This window comes from Apteryx mantelli, chromosome 1 (genome assembly GCF_036417845.1).
Source record: "Apteryx mantelli isolate bAptMan1 chromosome 1, bAptMan1.hap1, whole genome shotgun sequence".
Taxonomy (NCBI): domain Eukaryota; kingdom Metazoa; phylum Chordata; class Aves; order Apterygiformes; family Apterygidae; genus Apteryx; species Apteryx mantelli.
This window is the reverse complement of record NC_089978.1, coordinates 115,654,140-115,674,259: the sequence shown is the minus strand read 5'-3', so window position 1 is coordinate 115,674,259 and position 20,120 is coordinate 115,654,140. Positions and strand designations below refer to the sequence as shown.

Sequence of the window (20,120 nt, the reverse complement as noted above, 5' to 3'; positions counted from 1 at the left end):
AATCCAAATTTGGGAAGAAACAGATGGCTGCTTATGTTTATTGCTGTGGCAAACTAATAAAAAAAAGTACATTGATAATAACTTTTTTTAAGGCAACTAAAATTAAATGAAATAGTGACAAGTTAGTCTGGACTTCAACGATTATGTGCAGAGCTCTGACAGCCTATAGGAGGCATATGTGCTGATTCTTACCATGCAAGTATTTGCTTTAGAAATGATACCAAATGACACTTCCAGGTTGCTTAAAACCTGATGTAATAGCACCTGCCCACCAAAAAGCATATTTTATATAATTTTTTTTTAAACCTGTATTTTTTTTTCTGAAGCCTCTAGTATAACTACTGCTTTTAGTTTGTGTTTTGATTCCAACTTTGTAGCTGTCAGTGCTGGTGCTGTGGGAATCACTGAATCTATTTATTTATTTATTTTTTCCCCAGACTTGACCTTGTTATCTATTAATACAAAGCAAGTCTGTTAGAAATAGTTGACAGTGGAATCAAATGGGAATTGATATGCTGTTATTTACAGCTTCATTAATAATTCTGGCAAATAAAACTTTTGAGAGAGTTGTCTCAAACTTAAGGGGTTTTAAGTGTATTTTAATGATTAGTAGAAACTGTTTTGGAAGATTTCAGTGATAAATACCTTTTACTGAAAGGAAGAATAAATTGGGTCTCAAATGGAGGGAAAGTCTACCCTACAGTTTTCAAGTAAATGCTACTGAATAACAAGAAATTGTGTACCTAAAGTAAAAATGCATTTGTAAACCAGAAAGATTAATTCTAATGACTGTATTGTCTACTCATTACAAACAAATTAATAACGATATTGCTCCTGTAGCTTACCTGGGTATGTGATTAATGTTCAGTATTACATATTCTAGTGTCTTTTGGCAATATAAAAACCTGACTGTTTAACAAGAACACAATTTCAAATTAAAGTAATAAATCAGAGTTACTGAAGTAAGTCCTGCAGTGTGCCACACTCTTCAACTGGCCTTGGAAGAGTAGTATTTTGTCCCATGTACTTTTGGCATCATGCCTCTTTATCAGCTACTGTCTTTCCAGTCACGCTTGTGTTCACGTCTTTGCTACATGCTCTGCTGATTACCTTGGAAAAGGGCAATGCTGTAACTGTTCAACTGACCTTTCAGTTTATTTTCTCTTGTGTAATATGAAACACGAGCTAACACAGTCTTAGTCTACTGATTTCTAGAAAGAAATCTGTCTCTTTACGTTTCTACAGCTTTCTGCTCAAATATAATGGAGTTTCTCTCTAGTTACAATAATTTAAAAAGAACTGCCCCAAATTTCTTTTGGTGTCATATCAACAGAAAAGCAAATTATTATAGTTTAAAATAAGGGGTTTTAGTGTACAATTTATGCACAATTAAGACTATTAAGCAGAGGGATAGCAAGACTATGACTATTAATTGAAAAAACTCCTACCTAAAATGTTTATCTGATAAATATTTAGATGTGTAAAATTGAATAAACAAAGTGTGCTACTGGTAAATTTGTTGTTTGAATACAGACGAAAACATAAAATGGAGCCTTAAACATTATTTTGTAATTGCTGTCTTAGCTTCTCTGTCATGAGGGAAAAGTCTAAATATTTTGGTTGCTTTGGCAGATGTAGAGTGTGGATAGCTGTGTTACAACTCTGTCTGAATAGATACCTTAATATTTTAAGGTTTTTGTGGGTGGCTGTATTTTTTTTCTTTAAAAAGTGTGTGTATATATATATATATAACTCTATAAAGATTAACAAAGATAAAAATAACTTTCTTACAGTAAGTGCTACTACTTAGGCATGTGTGTGTTTCTTGTTGCTCTCTCACTCTCTCTTGCTCTCTCGTATGTCTTTAACTAGTTCTGTAGACTTCTGATGGAAGGAATTGCCTCTTGCACCTTCTAAACATTAGTAATCTGTTACACTTCCTGTGAGGTGCATCCGTGTGCTTCTAATAAATTGAAGGGGGAGACAGATGAGCAAACACATGTGGATATGGGTAAGATAGCCTGTAAACATTGTGGTGGGGAAGGGCGCTCTCATGCAGGATTGGTTTAGAACATTCAGTGAAACAGCTATTACTAAGTGATTGCATTAAGTCTGCATTTAGTATATCTTGTAATCGCTCTTTCATTTGTTTCTGAATCAAGCAGTATGTATGTTTGTTGTGAGGCTGATGGCAAGACATTACAGCTGTCAAATGCTGGTGAAGTCCCTAAATCATCTTAATGTTTAAAGCAGGAAAGAGGCTTGCTTCTAGTACTCTGCATTGTGTAAGAAAGCAGTGGGCCGGAACTTAAGTCAGCGAACAGTCGTCTTGCTAAAATAGTGCTGAAATATATTTATACTTATTAGCCTTCGTTGCTGATTAGTTTTACATCTGTATCAGAAATAGCAGCTGCTGATAGGATGTCAAAAACCATGTAGCTACTCTGTAATATTTTCTGACACTTTTTTTCATTCTCATAGATACTGCAGTGTATATTCTTACTAGCTCTTGACTTGCACTTAAATTATTTTGAAAAAAAATAATGCTTTGTCAGTCACTTTGTCCATTATGAATAACTTTCAACAGAAGAAGTGATTACACATTAATTGTCCCCAAGCAAATATTTGTTAATTTTTAAGAAACTGCATTTAGTTTGGGGTGCAAAACTAACTTATCTCTCCATATTGATGTAATAGAGCCTCCAAAGAGTGATTTGGGAGTTTACATCTTTTCACTGACCATGGAAGGAGCCTGGGAGTTTTAAGTAACTAAGTCTGTTGGAAATGAAAAACTGCAGATTGGCACTCATTATCTGCAGACTAAAGAACACTTGGAAAAGTTACTTTGAAATTTTTACCTTTTGTACTCTTTTTCTATGGTTCTTTGCTGTGGGGTCTTTTTAGTAATAAGTAATAAAAGAAAACTCCTCAAGCTGGAGCAGATCTTGAAATTCTAGCATTTCTTTGATGGTAAGGATCATAACAGAAATAGTTTCACTGTATAAGTTCCTTATTGAACCCCTGAGTACACAAATTATTAGGATAGCATTTAATTTTATCACACCTCATATGAATTTAATAACATTGGGCAGTCTGCAGAATCTTCAGTTTTCAGCTGAAAAATGTATGTTAAGTTGCCTCTGATTTCATAATTCAGCTGCTACCAGACTTCTCATGGAAGCAGTAGTGACTGTATAGACAAATAACATTAGTTGATTGTGATGAAGGATAAAGAGTAACCTGTAAAATGCAAGATCTTCTGAAATACTATTGCACGTTTCACAGGTACCAGGCTTTATATCTGGAAAGTCAGTGCTTTATATGGGAGATTTTTCTTCAAGGGTGTGAAATTATAAATTTAAATTCACTGTTGAATTTCACTGTTGAATTCTTGTGTATACTATAATTAAAGTACATATTTTCTTTACACAGTCTTCCACACTTCTAATGTAAATCCATCTTCACATATTTGTAAATTAAAGCTGTTTAACTGTGACATACGCAAACCTGCATTCATGTCTTCTATCTCATGTAGGTAATGGCACAAAAATAAAAAATAAAAAGCCTATTCAGTTTGTAAAGTATATAAAATATACAACTGTTGAACTTAATCTGGAGATGCAACAGAGAGAGATTCCTTCTGCAGGTGGTCTGTGGGGCTCAATGTAATGTTAAAGCTACTACTGGTCCTGTGACATTGCAGTGAATGACTTGGGGGACAGAGCCGTAAAGTATTTGTGTAGTGAATGATTTTAATAGTACAATTAGAACTTCAAGAAAACTCAAATTTAGCCACCCACGGGTTTTCTAGGATCATGATTTCAGAGGCAAAGGAAGCATCTAACTTTTAGACCTGCAGAAAAGCAAAATGAAATGGTGGCCTCTTTCTGTGTCCCCGTCCATCAGCCATTGGTCTTTGGTACTTCCAAAACATATTCTCTTGACATCCTTCTAATGCTTCAAAGGCTACAGGCTGTTGAAATGTTGGTTAATCTACTTTAAAATGTATTAAAAAGATGTCACTATGGAGAAAGTTTAAATCAGTCATCTAAAACAATAAGGTTGATGTACGTAAGTTAAAATGCAGTAAATCTATTGTTCTGAGGTTCATAGTGCCCACATGAGATTTTGTGTGCTTTTGGTCCTCAAGTATGGTTACTTTGTGTAATGTTCTGGGTAGAAAAATGAAAGGTGGGTAAGGCAGAGGGATGGAAAAGAGAATAGAATGAAATTAAATCCAAGGCTTTTGCTTTGATCTGCTTTCACTGGTGATGAAGCTAGTTGAAGAAACAACTGGGGACAGGAATTTGTTCTTGCCACTTTATAGTTCATAACTTTCTGATGCATCTGATTTATTGGACTGCTGAAACTGCTTCAGGAAAAACCTCATTCTGCCTCCTTTTATCTTCCTTCAATCCTTTCTCCCTTAAAAACAAAAATAAAAGATAAGTCTACCTCTGTAAGCAGCTGAATGAGGACAGTTTGGGGGGATTGTGAACTTGAGAGTAGAGGACGAAATGAGCAGCAGGGGCTCATTATTTGATGATGTATTGACTTTGGTATTGGTGAAAGTGTGTAACTACACCTTCAAAATCAAAGCAACAATAGTACAAATTAGATTTTGTGAATGGCCCCATGCTCTTTATTTTAAAACATTCAGATATGTTAAACCTTACTTTTTCAGCTTCCATTCTCTTCTTCACATTTGCTTTTTTCTTTCAAAAGGTAGGGGTCACAGCAGAAATAGAAATGGGCATTGAGTGATGGTTGTTTTGTTTGTGCTGTTGCATATTCCCATGTGTTCCTTCTTTGACTACCTGGAAAAGAAGATTAATTCTACTCTGGCTTTCCTGCAAAACCTAGTAAGTGTAAACCCAGTCTTCATCAGACACCTTATAACTATGTTTCATGAGAAGGCAATTACCACTTGTATGATTTTACAAATAATGAGTAAAGATAGCTACTGCACACGGATTACAGTGTGGAGATCCAAGAGCTTGTGCTATACTAATGGAATAAGCTTGGGCAGCATGGCTCCATACAGATGTATCTGATCAAATTTGGAGGCAGGGATGTCTGTTTTGTAGGCAGACTCCGCAAAATGCCGTAGCATGTTTGTTGAATTAGGCTAGCTTCCCTGAGGATTGTGGCAGAACAGAGTTGAGTCCATTTTTGTGACATAGTTTTTTGAGCCTATTTTACTGCTGCAGCTAAACATTTTGAATAGACCCATAGTGGTAATAGCTGCTTAGGTATGCAAGTTTATAACCTAATTGTTGCCATCATACCTTCAGCTTCAAACTGAGTTCTTCTTCTTTTATGGCTATCGAGTTTTTTGAAGAAGTTGCTGCTGTTTTATGTGTTCAGCGTAAATAGTTGCATGATATCCATCACTGCTAAGGGATGAATGTCAGCATTGCGGGATTTTGGACACCATTTTCCAAAGGATGGTCAGTTTCTGATATCTGGAGGGGAACTGCAGCTCCTGAGACTTTCTTTTTGTACACATCAAAAGTGGCTGTAAATCCTTGCTCATGTTCTCCGATTCCTGCAGAAGTGGTAATCTGTTGGAATTAAAATTGGCATTTTCTCAATTCCTTATTGAGCCAAACTTGAAGTGTGGCTTTAATTCAATGCTAGTATTCTGGAAAAATAAACCTTTAAAAATGGTGACAGTTTATTCCTCATCCTGTATATTCACTGTAATGCAGATACAGCTTTTTCCTGTGGCGGGGAAAAAGGGGAACCTTGACAATAAGACATAGTATTCCCCTAAGATGCTCACAAGTCAGATGTTAAATAGGATAAATAGTATCTCAAAACACCTGAACAGGTTTTCTTAAGGTTAACTGTTTAAATGAGGGGGAGATGGGGAAAACAAACCATTCTCCCCCTTTCCATTTTTGATGTTTTAGTCTCTCCAACATCTATATTGGAAGAAATGAAAATAAATTTAAGACTTGCATAGTTGAGAGAATTTTGTTGTCTTTTTCTTTGGACTCTAGCTTTATTTTAACACAGACATTACTGTAAATGTTTGTGTTCATTGAAAGATGAGAGGATTAGGTTATAGAGAGTGTGTGTTACTGGGCATTTTGTTTCAGGTCCTTTTCCCTTTTGGTACCTGCAGAAGTGGACTTTCCATATGGACAACAAATATCATCCTCAAAACCTTTCCTATTTGCTTTCATGTTTTGAATAAATTAGCATTAACATTGGGCCAAGATTGTGGAAATAAGTTATGACACAGAAGCTGGTGCAGACAAAAAGAATCTGAAAGATGAATAGCTATGAAAATCAGCACTGTAAGCAAAGACACTAAAATGACTGATTTCAGTGTTGACACCACAGATTTTATAATAATCAAATTGACTATTCTGTAAGCTGCAATGACCACACCTTTTGGAAAAAAGTATGAGAATGGGCATAAAAACTTTCTGATATTTTACAGCCACCTTGGAGTGCAGCACCATATTGATTAAATGAGGGCATCTTGTATGCTGCTGTGTTGTCTGGCACTTTTTAATTGGCTCACTAAATGAGTGAAATCAGTGGTGATAGCAATTGCAGCATGAGGAGGGTTTTGTGTATCATGGTTACCAGATACATAGAAAGAAATTTCTTTGGGGTAAGAACTGTTTAGTTTTGCACTCTTCCTTAGCTTTGCACTGACTGAAAGATTCTAGGCCAACTTTTGCTATGATATATATGTTTCTCCTATTAAAACTTCTCCCCCCCCCCTTTTTTTTTTGTCTTTAGGTACCCATAATACAAAATATCTGAGGTTCTCTCTCTCTCTCTCTCTTTTTTTTTTTTTTTTAAATGATGAAAGTATGAGGAAATGTTCTTCACCTAAAACATTAACATCTGAAATGGCTACTGTGTTGATATTGTCTTGTTCCTTCACTGTGAAGTTTACCTTATATTGGCGAGTATCTGCTTTTTGGATAGCCATTACAGTTATTCTTATTGGATGGTTTAATCCTGCTTCTATGGAAAGTCAGCAAATTCCTACATTTCTACTGTAAGGTTTTAAACATGACTGTATATAAAGCATGGACTTAAAGCAATGCTGTCTTACAAATTATAAATATAATAAAAAGACTGTTGTGACCCTGCTTCAAATGATGTTTATCATTACTACTATTTCACCGTGAAAGATCAGAGGAGGGAAAAAAGGATACTGCTGTAAAAGTACTATTCTCTTATCAAATGCAGTATTTCAAGATGGGTATATGTGTGCTTATGGAAGTACCAAGACTAGGAAGTCTTTGTTTCCAGTAAGTCTGAAGAAAACACCTAATTTTGATGATATTTAAGTTTTACAACCCATTGGTCTGTTAATGGAGATGAGGTGAATGGATACAGGATATGAATTGAAAAGGCCTTTGGTATGGTTCTCCTATAAGCCTTCCCAAGCACTTGAGCGTGTGCGTGTGCACCCGTGTCCCCTTTCCCCAAGAGTGCCAGGAGCAAAAAATATACCCAAGCTGTCTAGTTTTGCCTTCTGTACTTGCCAGGAGTGTTTTGTGTCATACCTGGCCTGTAGTAAGGATCTTGATCTGTACAACTTCCAGTTACTCCTGACTCGTTCTCTGAAACTGTGTGGATCTCGTTGCTACTGTATTTAGTTTTTTTGCCACAAAGGTAACAGTTGTATTTTTCATGTCATACCTGCATATGATTTAAACTTTGTAATACCTCTTCAGTGTCAACTTTAATGCGGGAAATAAGACAAATCTGAAAAGATTTTGCAGTGATTCATCAAGCTGGGAAGATTTGAAAAGTTACTGACAAAATTCAACCTCTTTGTTTTGACTTCTTGCTCTGGACACTTGTTAATTCTCTTTACGTGTCCAGAATTTTACAGGTTCTACCTCACCTTTGAAATGTGTCCTGATGGTTCTTGTGTGTCTAGTTTGGCTATAATCTGTATTTATCATCAATGTGACAATGATGTTCAGAATTCAGGGGGGATCACTAAATGCTACAGTCAATATAATGTCTACCGCATGTTTTTTAACGCTTGTATGCTGTTACTAAGCAATGTGAATCTTTTAAATTGCTTAAATGGGGGAAAAAAAATCCTCTCTTTTCTGTGTGTAAACTAATTCTGGGGATTCTGTTTGGAAGATAAAATATATAACAAGCATCAGTAATCCAGAGATGAAGGTAAAGAGTCTGTGAAAGCAAAACCTTAAATTTTTTGTAGATCTGGATCATAAGCATGCGCTTAGTTACCCTTTTTATTCCTATAAAATAGCAACAAGAAACAGAACAACACTTCTGCTTTGTTTTACAAGACCTTCTGTGACAAATGACTTTCTCCTGTGGCCAGATGTATTTCATCTCCTGAGATGAGATCTGAGAATAGTTCACAGCACAAGTAATTGATCCATTTCAGAAGCTCGTGTTTTTTCCTGTGAACTTTGAACAAACTACAGTTCTCTGTTTGATCATTTCAAGAGATGGCTTTAAAAGATTAACACTGAACATGTCTCAGAATATCACTTAAAAAGGGTTATGGAGAGCATTAGCCCTTAAATCTTTAATTTCTGCAATGATAATGCAGGAGCAATACCTGAGTTAACTTGCTATGTATCACAAATGGTGTGCTTGTGGAAAATGGAAGAAGCATTGCAACCAAATATACGTAGTGCTGCATTACTTGTTCAAAACTTGCCTCATTTAAAACAAACAAACAAAAAAACCCCCAAACAACTCCCCCCCAAACTCCTCCCCCCCAAAAAAATTATTGCTGCAATGTTTTAAATCTTTATCAACAATTTGTTTAATATGCTGGTGGGACTGATGCATTCCTCCAGCCTTCTAGCCTCCAAAAGAAACTCCGTTTCCCTGGAACACATTAGCTCAACCACTGGCATCACAAGGTGAGCGAGAAGAGCGATCTATTTAGAGTAATGTAATAAGCACGATCATTTAGCATATTAAAAGTAGTGGTCTCTTTTTATATATATTTCTTTAAACTTTGAATTTACTGAAAGGCAAAAATTGAAACAGTAGATGTACAGTTAGCATTCCTATAAACAAAGAGTACAGAGTTTACAACGTGCATTACTTCCACAGTAATTTCTGAAAGACATTAAATCTATCATTGCCTTTTGAAAGTCCATTTTCACCCCTCCTATCCAGTTAACCCCTCTCATCTTGAATTTGTTTGCTACTTATTTCTTAAGCAGCTGGGCAGAGGAGAGTGAGACTGATAGGTTTTTTGGTCTATTGCTGGGGAGAAGTGGGTGAGGAAGAGCAATAGGCAATCGGCTTGCGTGTGGCGCTGGGTTATCCGAAGCATATCACAGCCTTTCTCTCTTCTGTTCAGAGACTGCAGTTCTTCTCTATGACCTGCTGTTCTTCTCTGTTAATAAATGTGTCGTCATCTTCCTCTCCAGCTTTCAAAGATTTGTATGACTGACTTTTGCTTAAAGATGAGTGCTACCACTCCCTCCTGAATGTGGAAAATATCACATCCAGCCAAGGTGTTCTTAAAGCTGTTAAAAAGTATTTAAACCAAGTATGAGGGAAAGGGGAAGGCTTAATTTTAAGTAGAAAGCTTATTCTGAACCATCTTTTTTACTTTAAGCTTATGAAACTTTCATTACTTGAGCTGGATCTTTTTTGACATTACAACAGACACAGCTACATATAGCATATAAAAAAGGATTCTTGGGCACGCTGCAGTAGAACTGGTTAAAAGTAATGCTGTGACATGCAGCAGTTTTGAAGCAGCTTATGTATGGCAGAGAGATTGCAAGGTGCAAATAGCATTGTGCTCTTGTATAATGCAATTGATGTATTTTAAAGAAAGCATAAAAATTAAAAAATCAAAACATTTCTTCAAGGAGAACCCTTCAATAATAGAGTAATTTTGCCTTTACCAAATGTCAGTTGTTGAACTTTTGAGGCTGTTTTAGTGACTTGTTCTGTGTTTGTGTATTTAACCTTTATTTTATTTATATAAATATATATCTTTCTGTGATTGCACTTGTTTAAGTCAGTCAACTGGGTGTGCATGTGTGTATATAAGTTTAATATTTGGAAATCTGATAAAATGTTCTCCCTGAAGCACTATAAATGAAACTGATTATCAGGATAGAAGACATTTATAGTGCACTTTTTGAGGTTTGTACCCGTGAGCAACTTTTGCCCATCCACTTGCATCATTCCTTTAAAAGGTTTTATAAGTATATTTGATATTGTATGTCCCGAGGCTTTTTTTTTTTGACTCTCACTGTTTTTAAAGGTGAGCATCAGGCTTCATAATAAAAGCTGTTGGGAGATTAACCTTAGAAGGAGTCATAATACTGTAAATTTAAATTATAAGTAAACCTACTTCAATTGAACTGACCAATAAATAGACATTTTTAACCTTACACTTTGAACTAATTAAGGGCCATTCCTGAAACAAAGCTTTAAAATAACACTGAAAGCAGTGTCTAAGTCTTGATGCTTTGAACAGAATGTCTTTTTTTTATTATTTTTTTTAAACCAAGCTCTTTGTTACTTTACTGTTTTTTGTCTTTCCTTTTCCCTTTTCAATAACTTCACGCAAGGCTGTTTTCTAGTTTTTTCTTTCTTTCTTTCTTTTTTTTCCAGGTAATTAGAAGAGAGCATATTGTTATGGGTGCATTTAGAAATAGTACTGTACCTCCAGTGTGTTTGTCTTCAAAATATAGTAAATATAATGTGGCAGACAAGTGGCCAGACTTTTGCTGGGATTCTTTTCAATTTTTATACTTTTCAGAAAACTCCTTTCCGTTTATAGAGAACATAAATACATTTCTACTTTTCATTGGGGATGTCTAATTCAAAGAAACAAAAACAAAAAAAGCCCCCAACTTCCATCTAGGATGAATAAACTTTTCTATGGAATTGTGAAGTTCTAGCCATGCTTCTTCAGATAGTAGCTCACATTTTAGGAAGCAAAGTTGGCCCTCCTAATTTATCCTGTGCACCTTATACTTTTTAGAATTGATGGGACTCCTTGGAGAAATCGGGGCAAAATCTGTCAACAAACTCCAAGCTGTTAATAGTAAATTTTTATGTTAGACATTTATGGCCTTTCTAGTCTTACAAGGAGAAAGTAAATACCGAATAAGTACCAAATAAGTATTTCCAGGAAGTGGTAATTTTTTCAAATACTTCTGGAGTCAGGGGACTGCCTGTGTTCTCACTGATGGTCTTTCTAGAGAGTGGTTAAGGAACTGCTTTCCTCAAGTGTCAAATTATTTCCTCCGTTCTTGCTATAGTGTATTGTAAAGTTTTCAGTGTCCTAAGGTCATCTATTAAAATTAGCTGCGATAGATGTATTGGACCTATACAATTTTCCCTATGAGGCCTACATCCAGTATTAATAGTCTGAGAAAAAAGTGCTAGTGAGAGAGTGTGAAGTTCTCCTGTTGTGTAGTTATGATTTCTTGGCTATCAATCAGGAGCTGTAGTCTGAGACTTAAAGTACAGATTGTTCCCCTAAAGTAGGGAAAACAGTTATGTGAAGATTGTAACTTTGCAATCATGGAAAAATTGTATGGTTTATGTGCTTGATACTTTTCTTTTAATTCTGTAAAGAACAGTGAATTTGATAGTGTAGTCCAAGGATACAATGTTACAGTATGTCTCACTTAAGATGTTTTTATGTTCGTATGTTTGCCAATTTTAAATACAAGAAAGACGCTTGCTAAACTTCCCCCTCCTTGCCCCTCCAAATACCCTCAAATACCTCCTCTCATAAACACTATTTATTTTCTTTGAAAGGTATTCTCTGTTTTATAAACGCTTGAAGGACATTGAGGAAAACGAAGGAGGCCTTGGCAAGTTTTCCAAAAGCTACAAAACCTTTGGAGTTAACCAATTCATGGATGGCGGAGTATATTGCAAAGAGTGGGCACCAGGAGCTGAAGCAGTGTTTCTCACAGGTGACTTCAGTAAGTATTTTCAAGAATATATGTTCTCTTTTATAATATATCTTAGATCAATATCCTCTTCACTTAAAGACAGTTTTAAAACAATGCTAAAATTCTGATAATAGAAGTGTATGTCATAGAGGTTGCTGGTGTGATGACAGTTAGTAATTTAAACTGATTTTTTTTATTCAACATTGCACTGGACTAAGGACACGTGTGTTTTCTATTGTTATGATCAGTATTGTGTTTGCATCTTACATACACACATAAAGAGGTGACCTTTTACAAGTGTCTAGCCTGGTTGCACCGCAACTTTAGACTTGCTGTGTCTAAATTATCTGAGCTTCTCCCTAAAGCTCTACAGTTAGGCTTCTTTCTCATTCGTGCATAAGGTTTTCTAGAAAACAACAGAATAATCTGATGCCTCTTCCTTGGTGGCTGACCTAACAGTAGTGTTGTCAAGGACCAAGGCCCTTCAGGATTCCCACTAATCAAGGGAGTGTAGGTGAAAAAAGTCCTACTGGAAAATGAACATATGCAAGAAAGAGTAGGTGGTGATCTGTTTTGAGGGAAGGAGGTAGAATGGTGTTAACAGAAGAGGAAGGTAGTAGGATTGCACAGAGGAACTGTGCTGCTTTCTCTGAGAATGAGGAAGACATTGCCTCACTTATTTAGAACTTGAGGTGATAATGTGAATTTGTTGGTCATTCACAAGGTTTACTACGCTCAAAAATAAGTTGTTTTCTGGAAACTCTTAAAAGCAAGTCAGATAGACTTATATTTTTAAGTCTTGTAATACTAATTCCATTTTCCCTCCTCTCCTTCACTTTTGTATTTTATCCTTTCTTCAGAGTTAGGTGTTATTCCATCACGATACTAGGAATTTTGTCACTCTCTCTTACTGGACCAGGATCCTGTTTGTGAAATGGTAGGGGATTTTGGTCGTGTAACTGTGTCTGAGAAGTGTGCCATGTTATTTTTGCAACTTTTTGTTTTGCTGAAATACTAAGCTGGTGAATGCTTTGGGAAAAATATATAAAAATTTATATGCATTCCAGACTTGAGGCAGTCAACAACTACTTCTTAAATTAAAAGGTAATATTGCTGAGTTTTCCTTCTTCCTTATTTCTATATGAGCAAACTATTAAAAGGGCAAACTCAGCATTTGCAGAAGAAACAGTTGTGAGCTTGGAACTTTTAAGTGCTTATATAATTTTTAAATGGTAAGACTTTTTACATGTGCCATTCACTGTAGTGAATCTGGTGGTTCTTTTTATAGTACTATGGTTAAGCTTCTGTAAAATGTGTGCAATAATAAAGAAATAAATGGACTACCCTGACAGTTTTATTCAGACCTATTGTTAAGATTCTTTTTTTCCCAGCGCTCTGGTTGGTACTGTTTTTCTACAGTCCCAAGATCAGTATGCTTAAAAATAAAATAAGCAAAAGAAAGCATTAAATATTCACATTACACTTTTTGATTTCCAAACCTCAGAATCATAAACCGATGGCATCTATTTTAACTGCTGATATTTTATTTTCTTTGAGAACTAGATAGGATGGCCTGTGTCCACTCTTCACTCTGATAATCTGAGTATTTAGGCAATGATTATATATATTTATTTTTTCCCTTGAAAATTCTCTTCTGAAATTTTATTTTTAAATGCAGAAGACAAGCAAAACAGAAAAGTTAGTACAACAGTGTTCTCAGTTATGGTCCTGTTTGATATGATTAACCTAATGGATGGCAGACTAGCTTTCATTCAAATGCTGCTCGTCTTTCTATTGGAATGGGTGGTGCTGAAGTGGGTTGGTATAGTGCTTGAATTTTAATATGGGAATCAGATGTATCCTCTGACTCCAAAACTGACCAATGAATCATCAGTATCTACTGCTAGACTGTAGTAATGCCATCTATCAACACTGATTCTAAGACAACTAGATGAGGATGTTTTAATAGCTAAATTTTATGTGTAAGAACACAGAAAATACTACTTTTCCCTACTCCTCCCCTGTAATTCCTTCCCTCCCATCCTTCACCCCATCAGTTACATTTTAGGATTCTTTTATGTGATGGGTTTAATAGTCTTTGGATTAAATTACTCAGCATGATCCAAGAATAGAATACATTTGTTTTAAATATGTATTTTAATAAATGTTCATTTTTAAAATTGACTTTTAACAAAATTAATGCCTAAAATTTTAGAGAAATTATTAGAGAAACTTGCAAATTGACTTTTTTTTTTTAGGGGGGGGGAAGTACACATGTACCAGAATACGATAGTTAAAAGCTGGAATGATTTTCCAAAAACTATATATTATTTAAAAATATTTCATATATCACATAATATGAAGCAGAAATTTGGGACAAATATCTTAGAATAGTTCTATCTAGACACTAATGAAACGTGGCAGTAAGAAGTTAAAAGACTAAAAAGAAATTCTCTTTAATGTGAAAAAATACATTTGTCCTATATATTATATTCATTATCAGTCACAGTAAAGTATTCATTCCCAAAGGGGAAGATAATGGACTTGGAAAGCCTAGAGGAATGGAAGATTGTCATTCAATTCAGATGAGCTTTAATAACATTCTGATGAGAAGCTGGGTTCCAAAACCTTAAGATTTAAAATTAAGTTGCTACAGATATGTTTGTTTAAAACTGAATCCTTTTAACCTTTCTTTAAGTTTTCAAGCAGGTTAAAATCTCAGACTAATTTTATGGTTGTTCTGTGTTTAAATTGAATGTTGAGATTGCATTTATTTATTTTTTTTGGAAAACTTAACTTTTTATAAAGAGAACTGTAACTGAACTACTGGTGGGGGGCATTTTATAAAAAAGAAACATGGAACTTAAATGACAGCAACTTTTCAGTTTTAAATTGAAATATAGTAGTATAATCTCAAAAATGTTACTTCATGTTTTATTTTTAACTTCTGTTGTGGAAAATTGGCTAGAAGTGTTACTCATAGTTGTTTACTTAATCCAGCACTGTCTGTGAGGCAAAAGTTACTTTACCAAGCAAGACTATCTTTTAGATTTTCAGTTTGCTTGCAAGACACAAAATATTAATGCTATCTAATTTGATAAGGTAATGACATTTGAGGATTAAAAACTAATAAAAATGATAATGACAGTCATAGGCTGTGTTGCAAAGAACTTAAATTTCTTTCAGAGTTTATAATTAAGCTAATAGTTCATAATAACTTACGAACTGTGCTTAAGATAAACATTCGTGATTTATTTATGTAGTTATACACATGTGAAGCCTCAGTCTTAGCTTTTTTGGTAATTTTTTTTCTTTTTTTCTTTTAGGTTTATCATAAGGGACAAAAAAAGATTTGATATCAAGATGTTTTGTCCCCATTTTTGTTACTTTGGGGCATTGTTTTGAGACATTCGTAATGGATGAGAACTCCCATTTACAGGATAATTCTTAGTATCACTGTGCCTTCTGGAAAAAAGCTAGAATCTAGTGATAGTGCATGTGACCTGTATTTGCTTTGGTAAAGGAAAAAATGACTTCAAGAAAATCCCAATACTTTCAGAATTCTTTGTCTCCTCTTTCAAACTCATAATTGGAAAGAAAAGCATATTATATCTGTTGGTATTCTGGTATGTTGTTTTACTCTCAATCTAAAAAGATACTTAAAGTATTAAATGAACATTCGAAAACATTAAGATTTGTCAATTAGTACTTCTGTCGGCTCAGTAAATCAAGTGTATGAGGCAATTAGCTGAATTTCTGATACTAGAGGCAGTATCAACGTTATAGCTACCTTAAAAGCTATCGGTGATAACACACTGAATATTTTACTCGCTTATTTTATTGCTGAGGAACCCAGTGACTACTGGCAATTTATTGCTATTTTAGAATCAACTATTTCAAAAAAAGAAGAAGAAAAAAAAAGCTCAGTTTATTTTAAAAGTAGTTGAAGTCCAAGTTTTCAGTGTAACCCACTGACTTTATGTTGGGGGAATTAGAATATTCAAAGAAAGTTTTGTTTGGCTGTGCAGAGACTATGTTGTCTGTAAACAAAAAAAAGTTAGTGGCTTTAAGTAGTTTCAAAGAATAAGTATGTATATGCTAAAGTCAATATTTACTATAATATTTTGTCAACCTCATAGCTTCTGTTTTTAGTCTACTTCTTTTCTCTCTTTTTTTTCCTGCTTTTCCCTCCCTCCCAGCTAACATTAGATCTAAGATTTGTGTCATTTTAGAATATCTAATTGTGTGGCTTCTGCCTGTTTGTTTTGTTTGGTTGTGTTTTTTTTTTTTTTGTTTGGTTGTGTTTTTTTTTTTTTTGTTTGGTTGTGTTTTTTTTTTTTTTGTTTGGTTGTGTTTTTTTTTTTTGTTTGGTTGTGTTTTTTTTTTTTGTTTGGTTGTGTTTTTTTTTTGTTTGTGTTTTTTTTTTGTTTTTTTTTTTTGCAGTGGTGGAGGGGAGGCTTCTGCAGTTGGAGGGTGGGGAGGGGGTGGGCTGAGGTGTTTTCTACTGTGACAGTTTTCTTCAGGGTGAAGAAAGAGGAACTTAAGCCTCATAACTTGGATAGCTGAAAGTTGTGATTAATATTTTTTTGATGTGTTGGAATGATTTGTTTTCAGGCTTTAAAACCTTGCCTACATGTGATCTAGGTACTACAAAGTATGATACTGAATTTCTTATTCCTTTCGTCAAAGCTTTGTGAAATACCGAGATTTCATGAGTTAAAGATAAATATTGCTATAATTCTGTGGTTGCAGACAACTGAAGGCAGTAGACTGAAGTGTAAGCTGCTATTAATATCCAGGGAAACATCAAATCTGAGAAGTAATGACATTTGCTTTTATGTCAGTATTTGAGCTTTCTCTGTTTAATCGCTTCTTAAGCAGATTATGTTAATGACCCTGCTATTGAGCTGTTGGAAATCATACAGCGTAGAAAGAGGAAGACCTAATTGGCCACTGCGTATAACCTATACAGTCTGCGGAGAATGTTTTGAGTCTATCTTCTGACTTCATATTCCATCCACATGGATTTTGATGTAATTTGATATCTTTTCCTTAAAGAAGCTCTGTGAATGCTTGTTAGACTCCATATTCTGAAAACTAAGCAGTAAAACTGAGGGAAGCCTGAGCCACTCCTTTGTAGGAGACTTTCTATTTTAGGGTATTTTAACTGTGTACGTCTCTGCCTAATTCAAAGCATTATTTTCTGTTACAGCCTTCATCAATGACTTTCTATCTGGGGGATAAGAAATATGTATTGGTTTCAAGTAAGATGGTCTGGGAAAAATGGGTATTGCTTTGTGTTCATTGTTCAGTCAAGAACCATAGACACCAAGTAATGGAGGATCATGGCTGAGAAAAGGAAAGATCAGCAGTATTGCTGGCAGGTGCAGGCAGAAGCATATACAACATGGCCAGAAATGGTCAAGCTGCCTGTGGAAAGCAGACATGCTTAGATGTTTGCAAACATTCCCCCTCTAAAGGAGGGAGGAGGAGAGGTGATTGTGGGAGTCCAAGGGAATTTTTGTAACAGAGGTCATGAGAAATTCATTGGAAGAATGTAGGAATTCAGTAATCTTGGCATATGTAGTGAACTCAAATTCAGGCAAATTTCCCCAAGTAAGTTTTTATGGAGACTGTCCCAGTCTAAGACATTTGCTGTAGGTTTGTAGTATGCTCTAAGTCATCAGCTGGAGTATTTGGTTCAGTTAGTATACTGTAATCAAGAGGTGCAGCTCAATTAGGAAAAGTTCTATGAAAACCAATGAAGATCAGATACATATAAAACTTACCATACCTGGAGAGGGGAGGAGGGAACAGAGAATTAAAGGATTTGGTAGTATTTCCCCTAAGGAAAGAATTGCTTTTGACAGTCATAAATGCTTACAGGCATTGTCTGTATCTTCTTGCATCTTCTTAGGATGTTTGCTTTTCATTTCAGTTTCTTCTGTTTTCCCATATTGCCTGAATTCTTTAACTTCCAACATTTTAGCTGTTCATAATTTAAAAAACAAACAAACAAAAAAAGTTTCAACTCCTTAGCACATTGGTGGGGTTTTTTTTCCTTGTTGCTTTCTCTTTAAAAGGTGCGGTGCTATTTGGAGGTGCTCTTTCTGGGTGTTTAACATGGTGAGAACCATATGTTGGTGATTGAAGTTTAGGTACTGTTTCTGATGTTAAGTCTCTAAGCATATGCTCCAGGTAAAGGTCCTGCTTTTGATTAAAAAAAAAAAAAAAAAAAAAAAAATAGTGCAATTGTCCAGATCCAGGCATAAGTTCTTCCAAATGTCTTCAGTTCTTGCAGTACGCTTCCAGGGTCTATTCTGTGTGAGTACCTTCAGTTGTCATTCATTTAGTTTTAACTGTATCAGTGGCACTTGGATTATGCAAAGATCTTCTAAAGGAACATGTAATTTATATGGTTTATAGGTAATAGATTCCCCTACTTTTTACTTCCAACCCAATTTTTACACCTTTAAGTACCCTCAATACTTTGGGAGCCTTCAGGGACCCTTAGGGGACTGATGTCCCTCTGTGTTTCTCTTTCTTCTGATATCTGAGAGATTTTGGCCATTCATAACTTACAGTACCCTGTCATGACTTTCTCTTTCAACCCCCAAACCCTAACGATGTGTTCTTTGTCTTTTTACCATTCCCTGAAATAAAACTTTTTTTAAAAAAAGTGTTTTGCAGCTTGGGCCATACTCGTAAGGAGCTAGTGGTGGTGTTATTGCTACAGTAACATTTGTTCTGTGCTGAAAAGCCTCAGCAGACCTATGTTTTTTCATTATTCTTTATTGAAACTTCAGACTAAAATGAATGGATAAACCCCTCCCAATCTTACTAATAATACAAACTATTTTGCTATTAAGCAATAATTTATTAAACATGTCTTTCTAATTTGAGTAATTTCTTCCTGCACTATCCAAATAGCCTAATAATGACAGTGTTGCTATAATACTGCATTTAATCGTATTTCAGTTTTTGAATATGGGAAATATTTTATTATAAAAACAATAATGCATCTTTCTTTAGATTTTGTAATTAACTGTAAAATGAATAGGTACTAGAATATTTGTTTTATATGCTTATATCTTCTTGTCACATTTTCTAGTCTTTTTTTATTTGCACCTTTCAGTTTTGTTCCTTAAAGATTGGCATCTTTCTGGTTTAAGCAGCTATATAAGAGCACCTAGCATCTTTCTTTGAAAGCAGCCTAATCTTTCTCTGCAGCTTGAGTCATCCATTTATTATTAGTGAATATTATCTTTCTTGCTTCACAGAAGATCATAGTTTGGATTAGTGATGCTTATTGGAACATACGTATGCAGATGAATATAAGTAACGTCTTTCCTCCTCCCCTGAAGTAGTCTTGCACTGCAGCAAGACCATCTCCTGCTTCCATGCAGATGTGGTCTTGTGCTATTCCTTAGCCTTAGTATGTCTTGGCTGGAAGAGACCTCTGGAGGTCATTTAGTTCAAGTTTGTGCTTGAAGTGGGGGTGTTGCCAATCAGGTAAGCCATTTACTAAAGAACACATACTGAAAGGCAAGCTAAACTGTTTTTCACTCTAGGTAGTGTTGTTATGTTTTTTACAAATATGAGGTTTATCAAATGGTAGCAGTGTAATTAATTTGACTTAGACTATATAGTAAAAAACTTGAAGTACTTGATACAGTTTCTTAAAACTTAATTAGAAGCAAATATCTTTTTATGTACAACTTAGTTTAAACCAAGCTCTGAAATAAAAAAAAATATATATTTCAAATTTCTTTTATAAGCTTACAGTGATAAATGGTTTAGTTCTTATAATGCAATTCTTGTTTTTTTTTTTTGTTTTTTTTTTTTTACAGGGAACTCTAGTAAATGAAATAAAACAGAAAATGGTCAACAGGAGTGCATATTCAGGCCACACAGGAATAACTGATTTAAAATAAAAAAAATTAGTAATAGCTGATTTATGATGGAATATTCTTTGAGTGTGAAGATTAGAGAGACCTTTTGATCACTGTACTAAATAAATTTTTAATTCATTAGGAGTTTCTACTCCTTTTTAAAATGTTTTCCCTTCAGTGGTGGTAGCTAGCCCCAAGAGGACTGCTTTTTGCTTCCTTAGGACAAAGGTGAAATAAGTAGCTTTAAAACTGAAACTGCTGAATCAGAGATACTATTTTGTTCTTATGTGGCATTTTTTCCGCACTGCATGATGAA

The 20,120-nt window shown here is 34.9% G+C and overlaps 1 protein-coding gene across 1 annotated transcript in view; it reads left to right on the top strand.

Moving 5' to 3' along the window:
* Window positions 1-20,120, top strand: part of GBE1 (1,4-alpha-glucan branching enzyme 1) — a 171,150-nt gene that overhangs the window by 27,508 nt on the left and 123,522 nt on the right. Inside the window, exon 2 of the mRNA XM_067299853.1 lies at window positions 11,773-11,942. Within this exon, the coding sequence (XP_067155954.1) occupies window positions 11,773-11,942 (170 nt within the window). The remainder of the gene's footprint in view (window positions 1-11,772; window positions 11,943-20,120) is intronic.